The 19,186-nt window shown below is 39.9% G+C and overlaps 1 protein-coding gene across 2 annotated transcripts in view; it reads left to right on the top strand.

Moving 5' to 3' along the window:
• TBCA (tubulin folding cofactor A) overlaps window positions 1-15,015 on the top strand; it is a 31,579-nt gene extending 16,564 nt beyond the window's left edge. For both annotated transcript variants that reach the window (XM_055791262.1, XM_055791263.1), the window contains 3 exons: window positions 2,791-2,896; window positions 11,599-11,685; window positions 14,773-15,015. In XM_055791262.1, the coding sequence (XP_055647237.1) occupies window positions 2,791-2,896; window positions 11,599-11,685; window positions 14,773-14,853 (274 nt within the window). In that variant the 3' untranslated portion in view covers window positions 14,854-15,015. The remainder of the gene's footprint in view (window positions 1-2,790; window positions 2,897-11,598; window positions 11,686-14,772) is intronic.
• The last annotated feature ends 4,171 nt before the right edge of the window (window positions 15,016-19,186 follow it).

Below are 19,186 nucleotides of genomic sequence, written 5' to 3'. Positions count from 1 at the left end.
CCTTTAGTCCATACACACTTCAGTAAGGGAATCAACATAAAAACTGCATTTAATCTCTCTCCCCCTTCTCCTGAAGGAAATTAGCTGTTTTCAATTTAAGAAAAAAAATAATATCATCTGTGACAGATGTTGATTAAAATTTACTTTTTTTGAACCTAAAAATAGCAAAGCAAATAATACTGCCTAGAAATAAATCAAGTAACCTTGATCAAGCAATTAACTCATCCTCTATTAAATCAATATTTGCTGATGTTAATACTGGAGCTAGTTCCAGTAGTTGGAATTACAGCCACTGATTTAGTGTCTTTATTATTAGTAATTAGGCTGCTGTCTTTCCCCAGTTCTGCTTCTCAAAGGTAGTACTTGGCTGACTTGTAGAAGCTGGTGTAGTCAATACCTACAGTATATGCTCCGCATGCTGTTAAAGCTTCCTGACAAAGTTGAAGGCCCCTCTGATAATGTGAGTCTCCCAGGTTGAAACTGGGCTGCCACAGCCCAGCTTAACTGTTGTGGAGCCACAGCTTAGGGCTATTTTAGCAAAAAAATGGGTGATATAAACTCTAAACAAAAGCAGATGGAGTTCCTGCTGTTGCAATATCAGCATATTCTCTTGGAAATTTTTCTCAAGATGCTACTACAGTGCTGCTTTTGTGGCAGCTTCAGTTCACAAAAGGTCCTTGTCACCCCATTGCCTTCCTGTCCATCCTAGCACTTGTAGTAGGGCGCTTAACTGTGACAAATCAGGAGTTAATTTGCTCTGATGCACTAACATGACCGTGAAGCTCTCTGCTAGACCTTTATTTATTCACTTTAAGTTTGTATAATATATTCTTTGCTTCTTTGATCCGATTGTGGTCTTTTGGCTGTTAAATTCTCCTTAATCATTTTATATAGGTTAATCTGTTGCTTATTCTTGTTTGGGGAAGGATTTTCTTTGGCATACTCTCTGCAGTAGCATCTCAATATTTGTTTTGGTCCTGAATTAGCTGATCAGAAATTACTTCCTTATTCTCTGGATCCTGAAGAATGTTTGGTTCAGGTTTGGCATTACTTAATCCAGTGTATACCTAATGAACATAAGTAACAATGTGGGAGATGCAACAGCAGAATTGCAGTAACAACAAATAGAGTTCTTGGTGATGGGACTGCAATGTAAAAATTACTGGAGGGCATCAGACCAGACTACCTTAATTATTCCTTTTTGACCTTCAAAATTATGTGCGTTACTCTTGATACTGTGCTTGTGTTGTGGTTTAACTCCAGCTGGCAATAAGCCCCCCCAGCCGCTTTCTTACTCCCCCCTGCGGTGGGTGGGGGAGAGAATCGGAAGAGTAGAAGTGAGAAAACTCCTGGGTTGAGATAAAGGCAGTTTAATAGGTAAAGCAAAAGCCGCCCACACAGAAATCCACTCACCACCTCCCACCGGCAGGGAGGTATTCAGCCATCCCCAGGACAGCAGGGCTCCCGTCATGTGTAATGGTTACTTGGGAAGACAAGCGCCATCACTGCAAATGTCAGCCCCCTTCTTCTTCCTGCAGCTTTATATGCTGAGTGTGACATTCTATGTTACGGCACATCCCTTTGGCTGGTTGGGGTCAGCTGTCCCAGCTGTGCCCCCTCCCAGCTTCCTGTGCACCCCTAGCCCGCTCACTGGCGGCATGGTGGGAGAAGCAGAAAAGAAAAGCCTTGACTCTGTGTAAGCCCTGCTCAGCAATAACAAAAACATCCCTTTGTTAGCCATACTGTTTTCAGCAGAAATCCAAAACATAGCCCCATCCTAGCTACTGTGAAGAAATTTAACTCTATTCCTGCCAAAACCAGCACAGCTTATTAGCAAAAAGCATTCTGCTTCTACGTATGGGTCCATTGTTACGATTAAAAGATGGATTGTTTTCCCTTTGAAAGATAGGCCATATAGTACGTGGCTGTAACTGTTATTTCTGTCTATAACCCCCAGACTGTCATCAAGGTAAAGGAGAAAAAAATCAAAGGAGCACAAGATTATAAGGCTACTGTGTAATTTGGGAATTTTATTTTTCATTATTTTATATAAAAACTGTTAAGGGAAATAATGCATTTAATGGCATGAAGTGTTTTGATCAGGAAGAAGATGTTCTGAGATCACAGTTTGTGAACCTGGAATTGCTGTTTCTTTTAGATGTGTTAGCAGTGACTGAAAAAAGTTAAGAAGGATGTCTTATCATTCCTGCAGGTGTAGTGGTGTTATTCAGCAGTGAATAGGAAAGAGGAAAGACCATGTGACTGTAAGAGCCAATATAGGTCACTTGTAAAACTATGAAAACTTCGATGACATTGAGAAAGTCTGACAAATGCTGATCTAAAAGCCAATGATAAACAGTGTTGTCTTTGCAGACATTTAATATTGTTTGCTTTGGGTACCTGTGATGTGAGGACTTTTTTGAGATAGGTAGCTTTCTTCTTGGTACTACTGTCTTTATTAGCCGTCATCCAGATCTACAAGGCAGCTTATCTGTTTCTGTTATGTATTTGAAATGATGCACCAACATACAGCTTTTTAGGATATTCTATATGGATAAGACCATGCAAAGCCTTTAAAAATATTTTACATTTAAATTATTCTCCTAAGAATTATTATATGTTATAGCTAAATCCGGCTTTTCGTAGATGCAGTTTTTGCAGTGGTAAAGAGGCTTTTTTTAAAATAAAACTGTATTATCTCATAGGGGTGCAGCTTGGGAGGGGGAGTTATCAATGTAACTTTTTACTGTAATGGAACCAGATTAACACAAACATTTGGTTTAATTGCAGATTGGCAAAGGAAAAAATTATGTACGAAAAAGAAGCAAAACAGCAAGAAGAAAAGATTGAAAAAATGAAAGCTGAAGCCTGTGATGATTATGGAATTAAGAAACAGGTGAACGATCATAAAATTTGTTTTATAAAATCCTTTTTTGCTTTTATGTAATCATAGTCATCCTAAAATACAAGAATCTCCTGTACCTTTTTCCAGGCTCCTGCTATATGAATACTCAACTAAAATATTATCATTTATAAAAGTCATAATAAGCATTTATAGAAACTTCCTCTACTCCAGAACTGTTAAATTTGAGAGTGTATATGGATTACTTAGCACTTGGTGTCAGGATGGCTGTCACTCACTGACAGTGTGTATGAGGCCATCATGAACTCTCTTCGTCAGAAATACCAAGAATCTGAAAATACATGGTCTGGATGCTGTTAGGTAAACTAAGTGCTTGCTGGTACATGCAAATGTTGCAGTGAAGTGAGAATGCTTGATAGTTAATAGGAAGATGAAACAATTCAACTCTTTGAGTATACTAGTATCCCTTTGGTAAAATCTTTTTTAGTAAGTTCAGATTTCAGTTCATGTGTCTGTCCTGCCCTGCTTTTGTTATGCCGTGGCAAAGAAATACAAATAAAAGTTTAAAACAATTCAGTTGGCAGAAAAAAACGTAAGTGAAGACCAGTAGTCGAAAAAAAAAGGCTATGAAAGAAAAAAAATACCTCAATCACACTTTCTTAACCTGTAAGGCTTGCAGGAAAAAGTGTTATTAAGTACTTCAATAAAAATACTAAATTGAAAACAATCTTATTAAAAACTGAACTATCACATACAAAACTTACCAGCTTTGTAGAAGCTAGGAAAAAATATTAAAAGACACAGTGTATTCCACCATGTGTAAATTCTGCATGTAGTTTCTGTAGGGGTCATGAAGGACCCTGACTGATAGCAGCAAGTAGTGCAGTTGTACTGCTTTGTGGATTTTTTTTGTAATGAAGCCTTAGATTCTACACAGTTGTGTAATGATTCCCAATATATGGAGACTTTACAGAAAACTTCATAATATTTGATCTGTAATGGAAACTTTTTACACTGTAATCACTAATGAGCGGAGACTAATGGTAAGAACCAGTAGTTTTCTGTATTTCTGTAGTTGTTGATGTTTCTCATACATAAACACCCTTTCCCAGCTAATGCTTTTATCTTGAGATCTGTGAGCGTAGGAAAAACCTACTCCTTGTTTTCTGTCAGTGGGATTGTAGATATATTCTGACGTTTTTGTTAACTGTCAGCACTTTTACTGATAAATGATAAATTTTCATTTTTTAAAAGGTTATCCTACACTACCAAATTACTTCTTGAGTAATGTCATTTCCAGATGAATTAAAAATCCAATGGACTTAACATAGAATATCTGCATGCCAAAGAGTACATAAAGTACATCTTGCTAATACAGTTTTTTACAAGCATTAGTGAAAACAGCAGTATTTTTCTTCCTTCCTTGAGTGAAATGGAGAGTATCTCCTGAAACAGATCGAAAGAAATGTATTTGGAAACGATATATATTGGTTTGGACAGTTATTGTGGAACATAAGAACTTGCTGGTAATCTTGTTACTGAAAGAGTTCTTGCTGAAAGGAACATTGTAATTTTTGTTAACTTTTTCATTTTTTATGTCTATTTAGCCTCAAAGAAATAGTCAGGTTAGTTCAGCTGGCTTTTTAAATTTTTAGCTGTTTCTGATGCCCACTTGACTAGTTCAAACAAAGTTTCATTCTTCTCACCACTCAAATACGGTAAGATTGAAGTGAAACATACAGTTTCACTTCAGTCTGATTATTTGCATAATTTTTTTTTCCTAGGAACAGATGATCTTTGCGTAATAATATGAACTCTAGCTCTAGTTGCTTAGGTAAAGAGGCAGTAGAACTGCTGATAAAGAGTCTAATGCTTCCCCTTTATGTATTGGGACAGTATCCTTAACAAGCACAGTTTGCTTCCTTAAAAGCTAGCAAATTGGAATTCCCTGTATTAAGTACAGAATAATATTCCTAACATACAACTGGTATGAAAAACGTTTTCAAACTTTGGTTTTATTGCCTAGTATGCTTTCTGAAAGAGACCAAATGACAAAAAATCATTACTGTGATGTTAATTTTTCTGTTCTAAAAGCTGTTACCCTTTTTATCTAGGTAGGTGTAAGTACGGGCAACATTCTTATGGTAGTAAAGACCTGCCACCACAATGGGACATGATTCATCCCTTCTTCAGCTGGGCTCACTTTCCCTGTGTTCTAGAGGGAGGAAAAAAATCTTAATTTCACTTTTCTGCCTTCTCTTTATCTAGGGAACCTCTCGTGTCTGTTCTGCTTGCAATTTTAGTACAAATATTTCCCCAGGTATTTCACTTCCACAAAACAGATGGAAGATTTGTTCTGAACCTTCAAGCTTATTCTAAAACATCTCCTAACCAGTCTGGTATCTTTTAGCAAAGCATGCACTACATTAAGCATGGGAGTCACAATCTGCATATTGTCTTAATAATCAAAAGAACCCAACAACAGAAGAAAACCCCAACCCTATCAGCCTCTCACCTAAGTTTAACCTCCCCCACAAAAAGTGGAGGGGAAGAGAGAGAAAATTTGGCTATTCTAACAAGGTTGAGCCATTCTTGTTGGGAAAGCACATCTTTTGTTAGTGTTTTCTTTATGCCACTCCCAAAGAAACCTCCTCATTCGGATGGTTACCACCTCTCACCTGTTCACAGGGTGAGTTTTATACTTGCATCAACATGGATCTGTTTAGGTAGAACTTTGAGTTGCCAGAAGGAAATGTGTGCCTGCTGATTAAATGACAATTTTCTATAATGGATAATTCCATTACTGTCCTCTTAGTTAATTTTAAATGAGCAATATCTGTAATCTATGATACAGTGTATTTAATGAAGAACTTTTTCAGAGGAGAATGTTGAATTTTGCTTCTGTCCTCTGAAAGCATCTCCATTTTTTAACTTCAAGTCACGTGGTGTTCTCCTTCCACCCCCTGCCACTGACAATGACGAAAACCTGTAAGTTGTATATTAGTGGAAAACAGCCAATGACAAACTGTTTTCCAAAAAGACCAAAGGAACCTTTCTCCCTTTTATCTCCTAAAATGATCTGCTTTAGAGGAAACAGGATTAGTGTTGCAGCACTATCCAAACTATCAAGCTGCAACAAGGTTTTACCATCTCATACCAACACCCCTCATGCCAGTCCCTCTGCTGCCTTCTCCTCACCCAGAGCATGCCTTCTCTCTTCCTTGGCTGCTCCCTCTTCACTGGCTGCCCAACCACTTAACAGAAACAGCCACAGTGCCCCTTATCTATGTCAGCCAACCTCCTCAGCCCTGAAGCCAGCCCACAGCTGTATGTTATCAATGTTAATTAACCCACCTTCATCCCTCTACAGATTAGCCCTCACTTGAGAGCTGCAAAGAAAGCTCATTTGAAATACTGAGGCATTAGATCTAGAACATTTTCTCCTCTAGCTTTCTTGCTACAAATGATCGGTGATTTATGGCTGATACATGGCCATTTCAGTTCTTCAAATGCTCAAGCACTATAGAATACAGTGCTTTCCAGTTCTTTACAGCAGGCTTTTCTTTCTGGTATTTTGGAAGTGTTTTGATCCATGTTTGACAACCCACCTACAACAGACTGCAGCGTGCTTTTCTATCCTGTATTGGTGGATAGCTCAAGCTTCTTTTGGGCTTCCTATGTGAAAACAGAGCAAGCTGCTTCAAAGGAAGTAGAACTATAACACTTGGTTTGCTACAGTTTTTGTGTATGTTTGGATTTTTTTTCCCCCTGTATATTCACCTTAATGCCATTTATCCTCTCAGTTCCTGCCTTCTCTATGCCCAGCTTTCTCCTGCATCACCTGTGCTGTCCTACTGCCTATGTCCTTGTGCCACCTGGCCCAGCACATTATGCCTTTATATTCCCTGGTTACCAGAGAGGTGAGAAGTAATACTGTGTGGTATTAAGTGTAAGTGTAGCATGACTACTTTTGTGCTACAGTCTCTTTCTTAGTAGGATTATTAATTTTGGTACCATTGGTGTTCACAATACTTGGAGATAGCCTTTTATCTTCTGGGTCTCTGTCTTTTCCATCAGATAATGGTTGTAATTCATCAATGAATTACAAGTGTTTTACAAACTTTCTGATGAAAAGGAATGCAAACCTGTAGCACTTTTCCTAGCAGACTGATGTATTTGCATGTTTTTTCTTTTCCTCCATACCATCTTCAAGTAGATCCATACTGTTATGATTATCTGTGCAGCAGTCAAAAGGGCAAGTGATTATAAGGCAGTATTTAAAAGCATGCATATGTATTCATGTGCATGTATTTAATTGGTACATATCACTCATTGACATTTATCATGTATTTTAGCCTATCTCCTGTGTTTTGAACACCACTTCTGTCATAGAAAACAATATTGTCACTGTGCCCTGGGACCCAGTACTTTATTAGATTGTCTTTATAAAATGAATATGGAATTTTGTTTTCAAATAATTTGCATATCTCTAAATCTCCTGGTTAGGTGTGGGTCAGCTGGGGAAAAAAAAAAGAACATAAACTGCTTCCACCTTTTTCATATAATCATAGAATCATTTAGGTTGGAAAAGACCTCTAAGATCATCAAGTCCAACCATTAACCCAGGACTGACAAGTCCGTCACTAAACCATGTCCCAAACTACCACATCTATGCATTTTTTAAACACCTCCAGGGATGGTGATTACACCACCCCCCTGGGCAGCCACTTCTAGTGCTTGACCACCCTTCCAGTAAAGAAATGTTTCCTAATTTCCAATCTAAACCTCCCCTGGTGCAACTTGAGGCCTTTTCGTCTTGTTGTGTTGTTTATTCCCTGGGAGAAGAGACCCACCCCCACCTGCGTATGCCTCCTTTCGGGCAGCTGGAGAGAGCAATAAGGTCCCCCCTGAGCCTCCTCCAGGCTAAACCCCAGTTCCCTCAGCTGCTCCTCACAAGCCTTGTGCTCCAGACCCTTCCCCAGCCCCGTGGCCCTTCCCTGGACACGCTGCAGCCCCTCTACGTCCCTCCTGCAGTGAGGGGCCCAAACCTGAACACAGGGTTCGAGGTGCGGCCTCACCAGTGCCGAGTGCAGGGGGACAGTCCCTTCCCTTGCCCTGCTGGCCACACTGCTTCTGACACAAGCCAGGGTGCTGCTGGCCTCCTTGGCCACCTGGGCACACTGCTGGCTCATGCCCAGCCGGCTGCCGAGCAGCACCCCCAGGCCCTTTCCCACCAGGCCCTTTCCAGCCGCTCTGCCCCAGCCTGTAGCGCTGTGTGGGGCTGGTGTGACCCAGGTGCAGGACCCGGCACGGAGCCTTCTTGAACCTCATCCAGCTGGCCTCGGCCCATCGGTCCGGCATGTCCAGACCCCTCTGCAGAGCCTCCTGCCCTCCTGCAGATCAGCGCTGCTGCCCAGCTTGGTGTCATCTGCAAACTTACTGAGGGTGCACTCGATCCCCTCGTCCAGAGCGCCGATAAAGATACTAAACAGAGCTGGCCCCAGTACTGAGCCCTGGGGAACACCACTGGTGACCAGCTGCCAGCTGGATGTAACACCACCAATCTTTGGGCCCGGCCATCCAGCCAGCTTTTTATGCAGCAAAGAGCGTGCCAGTCCAGGCCATGAGCAGCCAGTTTCCCCAGGAGAATGCTGTGGGAGCTGGTGTCAAAGGCTTTACTAATGTCCAGGTAGACAACATCCACAGCCTTTCCCTCATCCACTGGGTGGGTCATCTTGTTGTTGAAGATAAGGTTTGTCAAGCAGGACCTGCCTTTCATAAACCCCGTGCTGACTGGGCCAGCTGATAAAACTTTTGAAGCCGATTAAACTGTTGTCCCTGTTATGTAACATGCATCAGGCAGAGCAAAATTGCTTCCTATTGCAGAATACTTGGTATCAACACTCATATGCAGTTGTATTTATTTATATTGTTAAATTACCAAAAATTTGTTTCGGTGTAAGTGCTTAGGTGATCAAAAAAGTAGAAAATGGCTTGGGCATTACCTTCTCAGCTGTTTTCCTCATAGAGTCATGTTTGGCCTTTGTGCTTATTTTGAATGTGTGAATTGTCTGATTTTAGCTATGGTGCCCTTCCATTTAAGGAACTGGTAGGTGGATGTGTGTTTACATCTGTTCTGCTTTTACCTGTCACTGCAATCTGGAATTTCTGGAAAACAGATTGAAGGCTACTGATAGTGCATTATGCATACCAATTCTTTGACATCTGATCCAATTTACAAAAAATCCACATTGCATTTGGTAAATAGGCTGTATACATCCCAACAGTTACAGAGCTCCCATCACATCTGAGGAAACTGCTTTCTTTTGAAAAATGGCAGACATCTGCTTCCTTAGTACAAATATCTTAAATCCTGAAAGACAACTGACTAGAAATGTGGTGGTTCAAGAGATTTGTTTAACTGGCTTTTTCAGCACACTTAAAGGAGATGTTGCCTTCACTGTAGCCACAGTAGTTCTTTTGGTCCTATGTGCACTTACTGACAACAAATTCAATTTGCTTCTCCCTGTACATGTTTTTGTGCTTTATTGCTTTTCTCTTTAACGCTGTATTTAGATGTACTCAGTTACTCCCAGTTTTTTATTACTTCTATTTGGCATTGTAAGTCACAGAAACTTTGCAGATATTTATGGTTCTTTGCAAAGTTAGATCAGTTTCATGTAATAACTTCGTCTGCGACCTGCTTATAATTTAAACCCCTTAGTGTTCCATGTGAAACTGGTGGAATTTGGATAGAATTTGGAGAGCAAACACTTTAAAAATTCCAGTCCTAAAGGTTACCTAATTATGTCAGCTTTTGACTTTATTATATACGTTTATAACAGTAAATTGTCTATTTGGGATTACCAGCATTACTTGAAAAAAATGCGTAAGTTATCAAAGTTTGCACAGGTAGTTTGGTAATCAACTAACAATATTGGTTCCACAGAATTCCTGTTCCAGACTTCCAACTGTTTGTGCCTACTGAATATAGTTAATTCCAGGATTTATCATCCTTCTGTTTTTTGTTTTATATTATGTAACTATGGGCAAATGTAAATAAAAGTCAGGTACATCTTGGATCACAGTCAAATTCTGTTTGGCACAGAGTAGTTTTATTCTTTTCTTAGAGCAGCCAGGACTACATCTTACAGATTCTAGATTAATATGCCTTCCCAGATTGCTTATTGAATGGCATATATCAATTAAGTTACTACTTTTCCTATCATCTGCCAGCTTTACAATACAGAACTATTTTGCAGTGCTGGCCCAAGGAAGTCGTCATTGGATATTCTCACTCTGTAGGTATTCTTTATAGAACAAATTTCTGCTACATAAAGCAGAAGGCATCATCTCATGCAGTTTATGGCACACTTCATTCTATGGAAGTTACAAACCTTTATTTATTCACTGCTCAAAGTGTAGTATGCAGAGTTCCTAGTCTTATTTTTAATACGGTCCAATACTGAATGCTTGAAAGAAAAGTGGTAACACCAGCGACTAGACCTTGGAGATGCATAATTTTTTAAAAAACCTTTTTCAGCCATCTTTGCTTCATTAGACAGGTTATGTGCTAGGTTCTCTGAAAGAAAATTAGAAATGAAGTTTTTAAACTCTTTATCTCAAAAATTACTTGAACTAAGAACTTAAATACATGACACTTAAAAACATGGTGGTAACTACTACAAAAGGCCTTCCTGTATGCATAAGTACATTCTTAGCTATAGCTTTTCTTCGCTTCTACAATGACCTTTCAGTACAACAGCATTAATACTGAATGGAGAATATAACATAGGAATGACAGAATGAAGTAAGCCATTTAAAGGGAACACCTTCTGTGCTAGGTTATCGTGAATCCAGAAGAGATTTCATATTTAAATACCTAACATTTTCATTTCTAAATAGATTTAACATTATGGAACAATTCTGCACACCTTTTCTTCTCAGTGGCTGGATTTTGGATCCAGAAATGTTCCATGAAACACACGTTCCCTTGTTTAAATCTAGAGTTGTTTTCTTTAGGAGGAGGCAGGATGTTCAGATTCAGTGGGGTGCCAGTTTAGTAATTTTGTTCAAAGTGCATGGTGAGAATAATCTTTCTCCTAAAATGAAGCACAAAGATAAGTAATAACTTTTTATGCATGATAAGCATCAAAAATATGAGCCTGCTGGTCTTTGCTTTTCATTTTTCTTTACCTTTGTCTTTCAGTCAGAGCCTCCTGCAGTGTGCACACAATGTGATCAATAACTCAATAACTTTTTTCATGCAGTAATTATCTCTATGTGGTATTATCTGAACGCTGTTTTTCTTTATTACCCAAAAGATGCAGGAGATATTTATATAACCAGCTGATCCCATTTTGGATGAAGCTGCTTTGTGACAGCAGGAGAAAGTTTGTTTTAAATAGCCTTTTTAACAAATGCTGTATGGAAAGCTTACCAGGCAGTAGTTTTTTCCTAAGGGAAAAATTATTCTAAATACTCTTTCGCACTTAATACTTTATATTTAATCAAGCACAAAGTAAATGGAAGTGTCCTGTAAATTAACAGAGTTTTAAGCAATTATGCTAAGTGAGTGTCTTCTAATAAAAAAGCCTATTCAGAAATGGATACAACTGTTCTGAAGTTCCTAGATGATGACTGGACTACTGATTCGGCAGAGCAAAGACTTATGTTAAAAACTAAAGTTCCTACCTGGAATATATTCTTATTTCATTGGCTTCTGATTTTCACAGATTGAAATCTTACAAGAGTCACGAATGATGATTCCAGACTGCCAGCGCAGATTAGAAGTTGCACATGCAGACCTTACTCAGCTACTAGTAAGTATAGCACCAGAACCCACTGATCAAGAAATGCTGCTGCTGTTCCTTGATGAACTTGGATAAACATGCTTGTCTGCAGTGCAGTTGCAGCAGATGAGAACTGCACTGAAGAACTACTTTTTAGAGGTCCCAAGACTCATATTCTGTAACATACCAATATTTCATTTTAGATAATTGTTTTTGCAGACTTGGTCTTCAGTGTATGAAAATTGTGTGTATTAGAATATGTCTGTATTCTAAAGAAGCTGTCTTTAAGGGAGTGTACACTCAACATACACTTAAATGCTGAACTGCTAGAATGGACTCTGAATTCCTGTGCTAGTTACATGATCAGAAAAATTAGTTCATCTGCTTTAGATAGTTTTCTAGGTAGTCTAGATGTATATAATGCACTTGTAGTGAACTGAAATAGTAAAAATACTTTGCTTATTATTTTTATTATGCTATGGACAAGAAAAAAAGACAGCTGAGTCCTTGCTGATTACTGCTTTATGTTGTATTAGTGAGACGAGTACTAGTGCCACATTTTTTACCATATTTTATACATTACCTGCAGTAATAAGTAGGATCTTACACAAGTAGATTTATTGAAACAATACCAAGTTTGGAGATCATCATGCTTATTTTAAAAGCTGCCTTCTCATCAAGAATTCAGCTACACATGTAAATGGTATTGTGTGGCTAAAAATACATACCCTAAATCAACCCCCAGACACATTTGATGGCTAAAACACAAATCCCTTCTCAAAAGAGAAGTCAAGGTGTCTTACCCTCAGGTACTATGCCTTCACAGTTTTTCAAAATAAATGCGCAGTACTGGGCAGGATTTAGGGTCCTTTTGTCATTCAGCTCATTACTTAACAGTTGCCTGATCTAGATTTCATTGGCATGCAGAAATGGTGCTATTGATCCATGCAGTGTGCTGTACAAACTTAAAACAAGGAAGGGGGGGAGTTACTATTGTTAAGAATTTGGAAGTCTTCAAGAGTTTCTTTCTGTGCTGAGCTAATCTGCAATGCTTTTATTAAAATGAACTGTATAGTAGTATGGTATTTTTCAATTGTCAATCTGCTTAAGCTTTTTCCTAACAGTGCTCTTGTTCTGACATCTGTTGTTATTGGTTCCAGTTATGCTGTCCTTGGTTTTAAATATTTAACAATAAAATAAAGGTATGCATAGATGAAATCTACTCACACATGACAGCCATCATCTTGGACCTAAAGTAGGACAAAAGGATTATCTGTGCTTTGAGTCATGTAGAAGCAGTGTTTTCAGTAATTATATATCTCTTGTTTCATACAATAGTTGGGGTTGGAAGGGACCTTTAAATTTCATCTAGTCCAACCTCCCTGCAATGAGCAGGGACATCTTCAAATTCACGTTGCTCAGAGCCCCATCCAACCTGACCTTGAATGTTTCCAGGGATGGGGCATCTGCCACCTCTCTGGGCAACCTCTTCCAGTGCCCCACCACCCCCATTGTAAAAATATTTCTTCCTTGCATCTAGTCTGAATCTACCCTCTTTTAGTTTAAAACCATTACCCCTTGTCCTGTTACAGCAGGGTCTACTAAAAAGTCTGTCCCCATCTTCCTTATAGGCCCCTTTTGAGTACTGCAGTAAGGTCTCTCTGGGGCTGCCTCTTCTCCAGACTGAACAACCCCAGCTCTCTCAGCCTTTCCTCACAGCAGAGGTGTTCCACCCCTCCCATCATTTTTGTGGCCCTCCTCTGGACCCCTCCAACAGGTCCACGTCTTGCTTGTACCACAGGCTCCAGAGCTGGATGCAGTGCTCCAGGTGGGGTCTCACCAGAGCAGAGTAGAGGGGCAGAATCACCTCCCTCAACCTGCTGGCCACGCTTCTTCTGATGCAGCTCAAGATACACTTGACTTTCTGGGCTGTGAGCACACATTGCTGGCTCACGTCCAGCTTTTCATCCACCAACACCCCCAGGTCCTTCTCCTCAGGGCTGTTCTTAATCCCTTCATCCCCCAGCCTGTATTGATACTGGGGGATACAACCAACCTGGGGGCAAGACCTTGTACCGGGCCTTGTTGAGCCTCCTGAGGTTCACATGGGCCCACTTCTCAAGCTTGTCCAGGTCCCTCTGGATGGCGTCTCATCCCTCTTGTGTGTCAGCCTCACCACTCAGCTTGATGTCATCTGCAAACCTGCTGAGGGTGCACTCATTCCCACTGTATTCTGTCACTGATGAAGATACAAAAAAGTACTGGTCACAGTATGGACCCCCTGAGGGACACCAGTTGTCACTGATCTCCATCCAGACATTGAGCCATTCACCGCTACTTCCTGGATGTGACCATCTGGCCAATTCATTATCCACTGAACAGTCCATCCATCAAATCAGTCTGTCTCCAATTTAGAGAGAAGGATGTTGTGGGGGACCCTGTCAGAGGTCTTACAGAAGTGCAGATAAATGACACCCATAGCTCTTCCCTTGTCCACTGATACAGTCACTCCATCACAGAAGGCCACTAGGTTCGTCAGGCAAGACTTGCCATCGGTGAAGCCATGCTGGCTGTCTTGAGAATCACCTCCCTGTCCTCCATGTGCCTCAGCAGAGCTTCTGGGAGGATCTGTTCCATGATCTTCCCAGGCACAGAGGTAAGGCTGACAGGTTGGTAGTTCCTAGCGTCCTCCTCTCTACCTTCTGTAGAAATGGGTGCAATGCTTCCCTTCTTCCAGTTACTGGAGACCTCCTGACTGCCGTGACTTTTCAAATATCATGGAGAGTGGCTTGTCAACTATATCAGCCAATTCCCTCAGGACTCTGGGATGCATCTTGTCGGGTCCCATAGAGTTACGTATGTATAGGTTCCTCAGGTGGTCACAAACTCAGTCTCTTACAGTGAGAGGGACTTTGCTCCCCCAGTCCCTGTCTTGAGGTCCATCTACTTGAGAGGTGTGAGAAGAGAGATTGTCAGTGAAGACTGAGGCAAAAATTTTGTTGAGTACCTTAGCATTCCCCTCATCTGTTGTTACCAGTTATTTTTCAGTTACCTTTTTAATTTTAATCCCATGTCAATTATTTTCAAAGTACTCAAAAATTTTGGTTTTTATTCTAGGAAAATGAAAAGGAATTGGAAGAAGCTGAAGAGTACAAAGAAGCACGTTCCTTACTGGAGTCGGTGAAGCTGGAAGCCTAGAAGTTTTTCAGTACTTTCTTTATACTCATTAGCACGGGGTCCATTCCACACTTTCATTTGACTATGGCTGTGTTACTATCGTTGACTTGCTAAGGTTTCCTTTATGTAAACCAGCCTTTCTCTTAACTCCTAGATGCATCAAATAAAGAATCTTGTGAAACATCTGTGTGTTCCATATTCAGGTAAAATAGAAACATTTCCGGTTTACCTGGATTACAAAAAGGAAAAATAAGCCAAATTTAATGGAAGTGTAATAATGTAATATCTAATATACAGAACTTAGTCTGAACAATTCACTCTAAGAAACCCTAAAGACCTTAAAGATTCATCTAGTTCCAACCCCCCTGCCATGGGCTTTAGAAGCACTTTATATATGAAATAATTTCAAGCCATTATAGCATAACAATCTGTTGTGAAAGAGAAGATGGACTAAATGACCCTTCAAAGTCACCCATCTTTTTTTCTATGTGCAGTTTATCTGTGATTTTATCAAGTATGTACTCCCTGTTTATCTCTGAGCCCAAGACAGAATTAAGAGTTGATTCCAAATCTTTCTCAGTTCGCCTGCAGTTGATTTGTAGAGCCCAATTCACACAATTACATGACCAAAGTTCTGTTACTTTTTCAAGAAACAGAATTTAGCAGCTGGCTGGTGTGTTGTCAGTTGGATCTGCCAGCAAGAGTTCTGGATTGAATGCTTCTCCTGAAAGCACCTTGGGCTGTGTGAGGGTTTTTTTGAACAAAGCTCAAACCCCAGAATATGAAAGAGAACTAATGGATAAAGGGAATGATGCTTAATCTGCCTGGAAGGCCATTAAAATGTTACGTACAAAAGCTGTGGTTCTTCCAGAATACCTTCTCTACACAGCAAACAGTAAGCTCTGCTGATGAACAAGGAAGCTTTTTACAGTAGTTTTTCTAGTTTGAAAGTGCTCTGGCATGTTCCTTAAAGGCAACACAAAGCACAGGTACTTTTTGTGTGGTGCTATATTTAATACTCTTAATAATTTTCTTTGTTAATTTGCCTGAGTAAACTGCAGTTTCAGTACCTGTATTTGTGTACCTTAAGCACACAGAGTAGCAGGTATACTTCTCCATCACTCGTAAGCACTGCTTTGACAGATGATCAACACCACCAGATTTCTGATTGACTACAGAGTGACCTAGTTTTTAAATGACCCCAGAGGAGTACTAGACAATGCTAAGAGGTGAAACCTGTGACAGTACTATGGTTCCCTGAGTTTTGCATATGGTTTGCGTACCTTCTTACCAGCATGATACCCTAGGCACATAACTGCTAAACAGAAACTGCCCAGTTCGCAGCACAAACGAACTGCTATTGAGGAGAAACCTGTCTTGGAATACTCATTTCAGCCAGCTGCATCTATGGACCTTCACCAGGAAAGGTAGCTGGAGCAGACAAAGTGGATCACATGTCTTAGCTGACCAGTGGCACTCAGTGTAACAGTAACTCTGTGCTTTGTGGCCATTGAGTGGAGTATGGTGAATAAACGCTGAGCTGAAAAGGAGATGTGGGGAGGTGAGTCTGCTGGGTAAAGCAGAATTTAAAATAAAAATTACTCTTCTTCAGAAGAAAGAATACACAATTCTGGAAAATGAACCCACAGAAAAATGATGTGCAGTTGCCGAGTACCACAAGAAATGCAGGTCAGCGTGAAAGCTAGAGGCATGATCTGTAGTGGCTGAAGGAAGGCAGCATTATGATATGGTTTAAGTTGTCATTTAAAGGCACATGGGACTGAGCAGCTACCATATCAACCAGACTCCATGGAAGAGGTTTTTTGTGCAGTAGTTTCTAGGGTAGAGTGGTTTCTTACATTTGTCTGCTACTGTTTTCTAGCTCCCTCCAATTGCATCATGAGCCAAGATGATACTCTTTCCACTAAGTTCTCCAAAAGACTGAGCATGTTCTGTTGTATAACAAATAGTCAGCCTCACTGGTGAAAATCAAGCAAGGTATGTTCATACCTGAAAGTACATCTCCAGATGCCTCCAGAAGGGTCTAACATCTGAAAGCACAGCAGCATGATACTTGTAAAAACTATACCAAAAGTTGTGACAAGGCAACAATAACATAGGGCTAGCCCCTGAGGGATGGATTGGCAGAGCCATGCAGATAATGCATTATGCATGCTAGTTGAACAGTTAATCCAGTGATACATTATGGGGGGAGGGTTTGTTTTGTTTTTTCGGGAGTTTCGTGTGTTGTCTTTTGGTTGGTTTGTTTTTTTTATGGCACTCTAGCAGCGCTCTCATTGGCCAGATGCACATTATTCGTAAAGGAGATTCTTTTTGCTGACAAAACATTTATCATTTAGACTGAATCCAAGTGCCATAGCAATGTAAAATCCAGAAAATTAAGCATAAGCACTAGTATTTTGATACCCTCTCACATCCCAAACTTAAAAGGCAGTGGCACATGAAGTAATACCATGTTATTGCTAATTTTAAAGTTACCTACTTTTTTTGGAGATACATAGTCTGCATTAGCAGATACAAGAGACGACCCAAAAGAAAAGAAAAATCTGTGGGCAACACTTTTGACCTCTGTACTCTTTGAACCTTGTCACTAGCTTTACTGATGCCTTTCAAAGTCTACCTAAGAGAGACAAGCTGTATTTAACTTTTTATGTGATGATGCATGTTATCACTCAGTTTTCATGCTGCATTCTTACCATGAATGCATTTTTTACACCCTGGACAGAAGTACTATCCTTTAAATTGTACCTCTCTTTCTGGCAGAATATGTTTAGTAAGTTCCTCAATTTTTTGCCACGTAAACAAAGCATTTGTTTTACTGAGAAGTCATAGCAGAACAGGAATCCATTTATGCCCTGACTGAAGAAACAAAAGAGGTGATTTAAGAAGAAAAGGGTAGACAATAACAATTTGGAAGTTGTTACAAGTTCTGTGCCCATTGCTCTGATGATGTGTTTGCTAGGTACCACCTGCTTTTAAGTTTATCCTTGTACAGTTAAGATTCTTGCCCTTTGATTCAGATGATGTACTGCATCTGAAATACAACTACAGAACAAACTTGGTACCTTCACCTGGAAACCAGTATTTCTTCAGTCCTCAGTTATACTGCATAATCCAAACTGAAAGTAGTGTCAGAAGCTGTCCTCTAATTCAATTCCTTCCTTCACCTAGGAAAACTTCCACAACACTGCAGTGATTTCTTATAGCTGGCTAATTTACAGGCCAGTTGCTCTTGTTACAGTACTAAAAATGTTTTAATTAATACAAAATATTTTCTTACCCAGCAATAATTTCCCAAAGATTCTTTGAAGGTCAGTTTCTTACATTCATGAAAGTTACCATGATTCTAAAACAGTATTTCTCACAGGCCTCTAATACAACATGGCTCAATGTTCCTCAAAATAGCCTGCAAGAAAAGCAAACCTAGCAATTTATTAGCACCATCTTTTGGGTGGTTTTATGGTGGTTTATGTTCTGGGAGCAAGATCCAGGAAAAGAACTTAATTTTCTTCTGAAGACCACAGGTTGTAGTTGAATACTTAAGAGGCATCCAGGAAACATCCATGCTTCAGCACAAACTATAGGAAGCACACCATTAAGCTACAAATCCATTCCTCACCCCTGTTCTCCTGGTAATTGCAGTAACTAAGCTGCATATCTCTCCCTCTCTCTCTCAGGTTTGCAACCCCAAACTTCTGCTTAAGAGTCCAATGTCTACATATCAGTTATTTCCTCCAGAACACAAACAGAGGGAACAGCTGGCATTGCATCCTTTTACCCTTTTGTCTATTAGCCAAGAGGTACCACTTCCTTGAAACGGAAATCAGTTAATCAGCCACATTATACTAGAGACCAACCAACAACAGAAATAAGACAACTGAAGTTTTATGCTAAAAAAATAACTTTGGAATGAATTAACAAGTATGAGGGGAAAGCCGTCTGGTCCAAAAGCACTTGTACAAGGAGCATCGCTATGGACAGGTCATTACTGGCCATAGCTTACTGGCATCAAAGGGAAGAGACAACTACTTTTTTTTTTTTTTTTGTAGTCAGAATTTTGCTTATGAGTTGAATTAGTTGACTTTCAAGATCACACAGCATAGGTTAAAAGGAGACATCCACTGAAACACAGTTTCAGGAGGGACAGAGTATGTACCAGGTCCGAGACTTGATACCAAACAAAATAAGCCTATCCTGTAGGTACATGATTAGTTACAAAAAAGGACAAGGTACATTTTCAGTCTCCAACACCCTTTTAGATGAGGGAAGAACTAACCACAAAGGTATTTTGGGTTAAATCCACAAAAAGGATAAAGGTGCAGCAGATCCCTTT

This window comes from Falco peregrinus, chromosome Z (assembly GCF_023634155.1).
Source record: "Falco peregrinus isolate bFalPer1 chromosome Z, bFalPer1.pri, whole genome shotgun sequence".
In the NCBI taxonomy this organism is placed as follows: Eukaryota; Metazoa; Chordata; class Aves; order Falconiformes; family Falconidae; genus Falco; species Falco peregrinus.
Note: the sequence above shows the minus strand (reverse complement) of the source record. Positions and strands in the feature narration are given on the sequence as shown.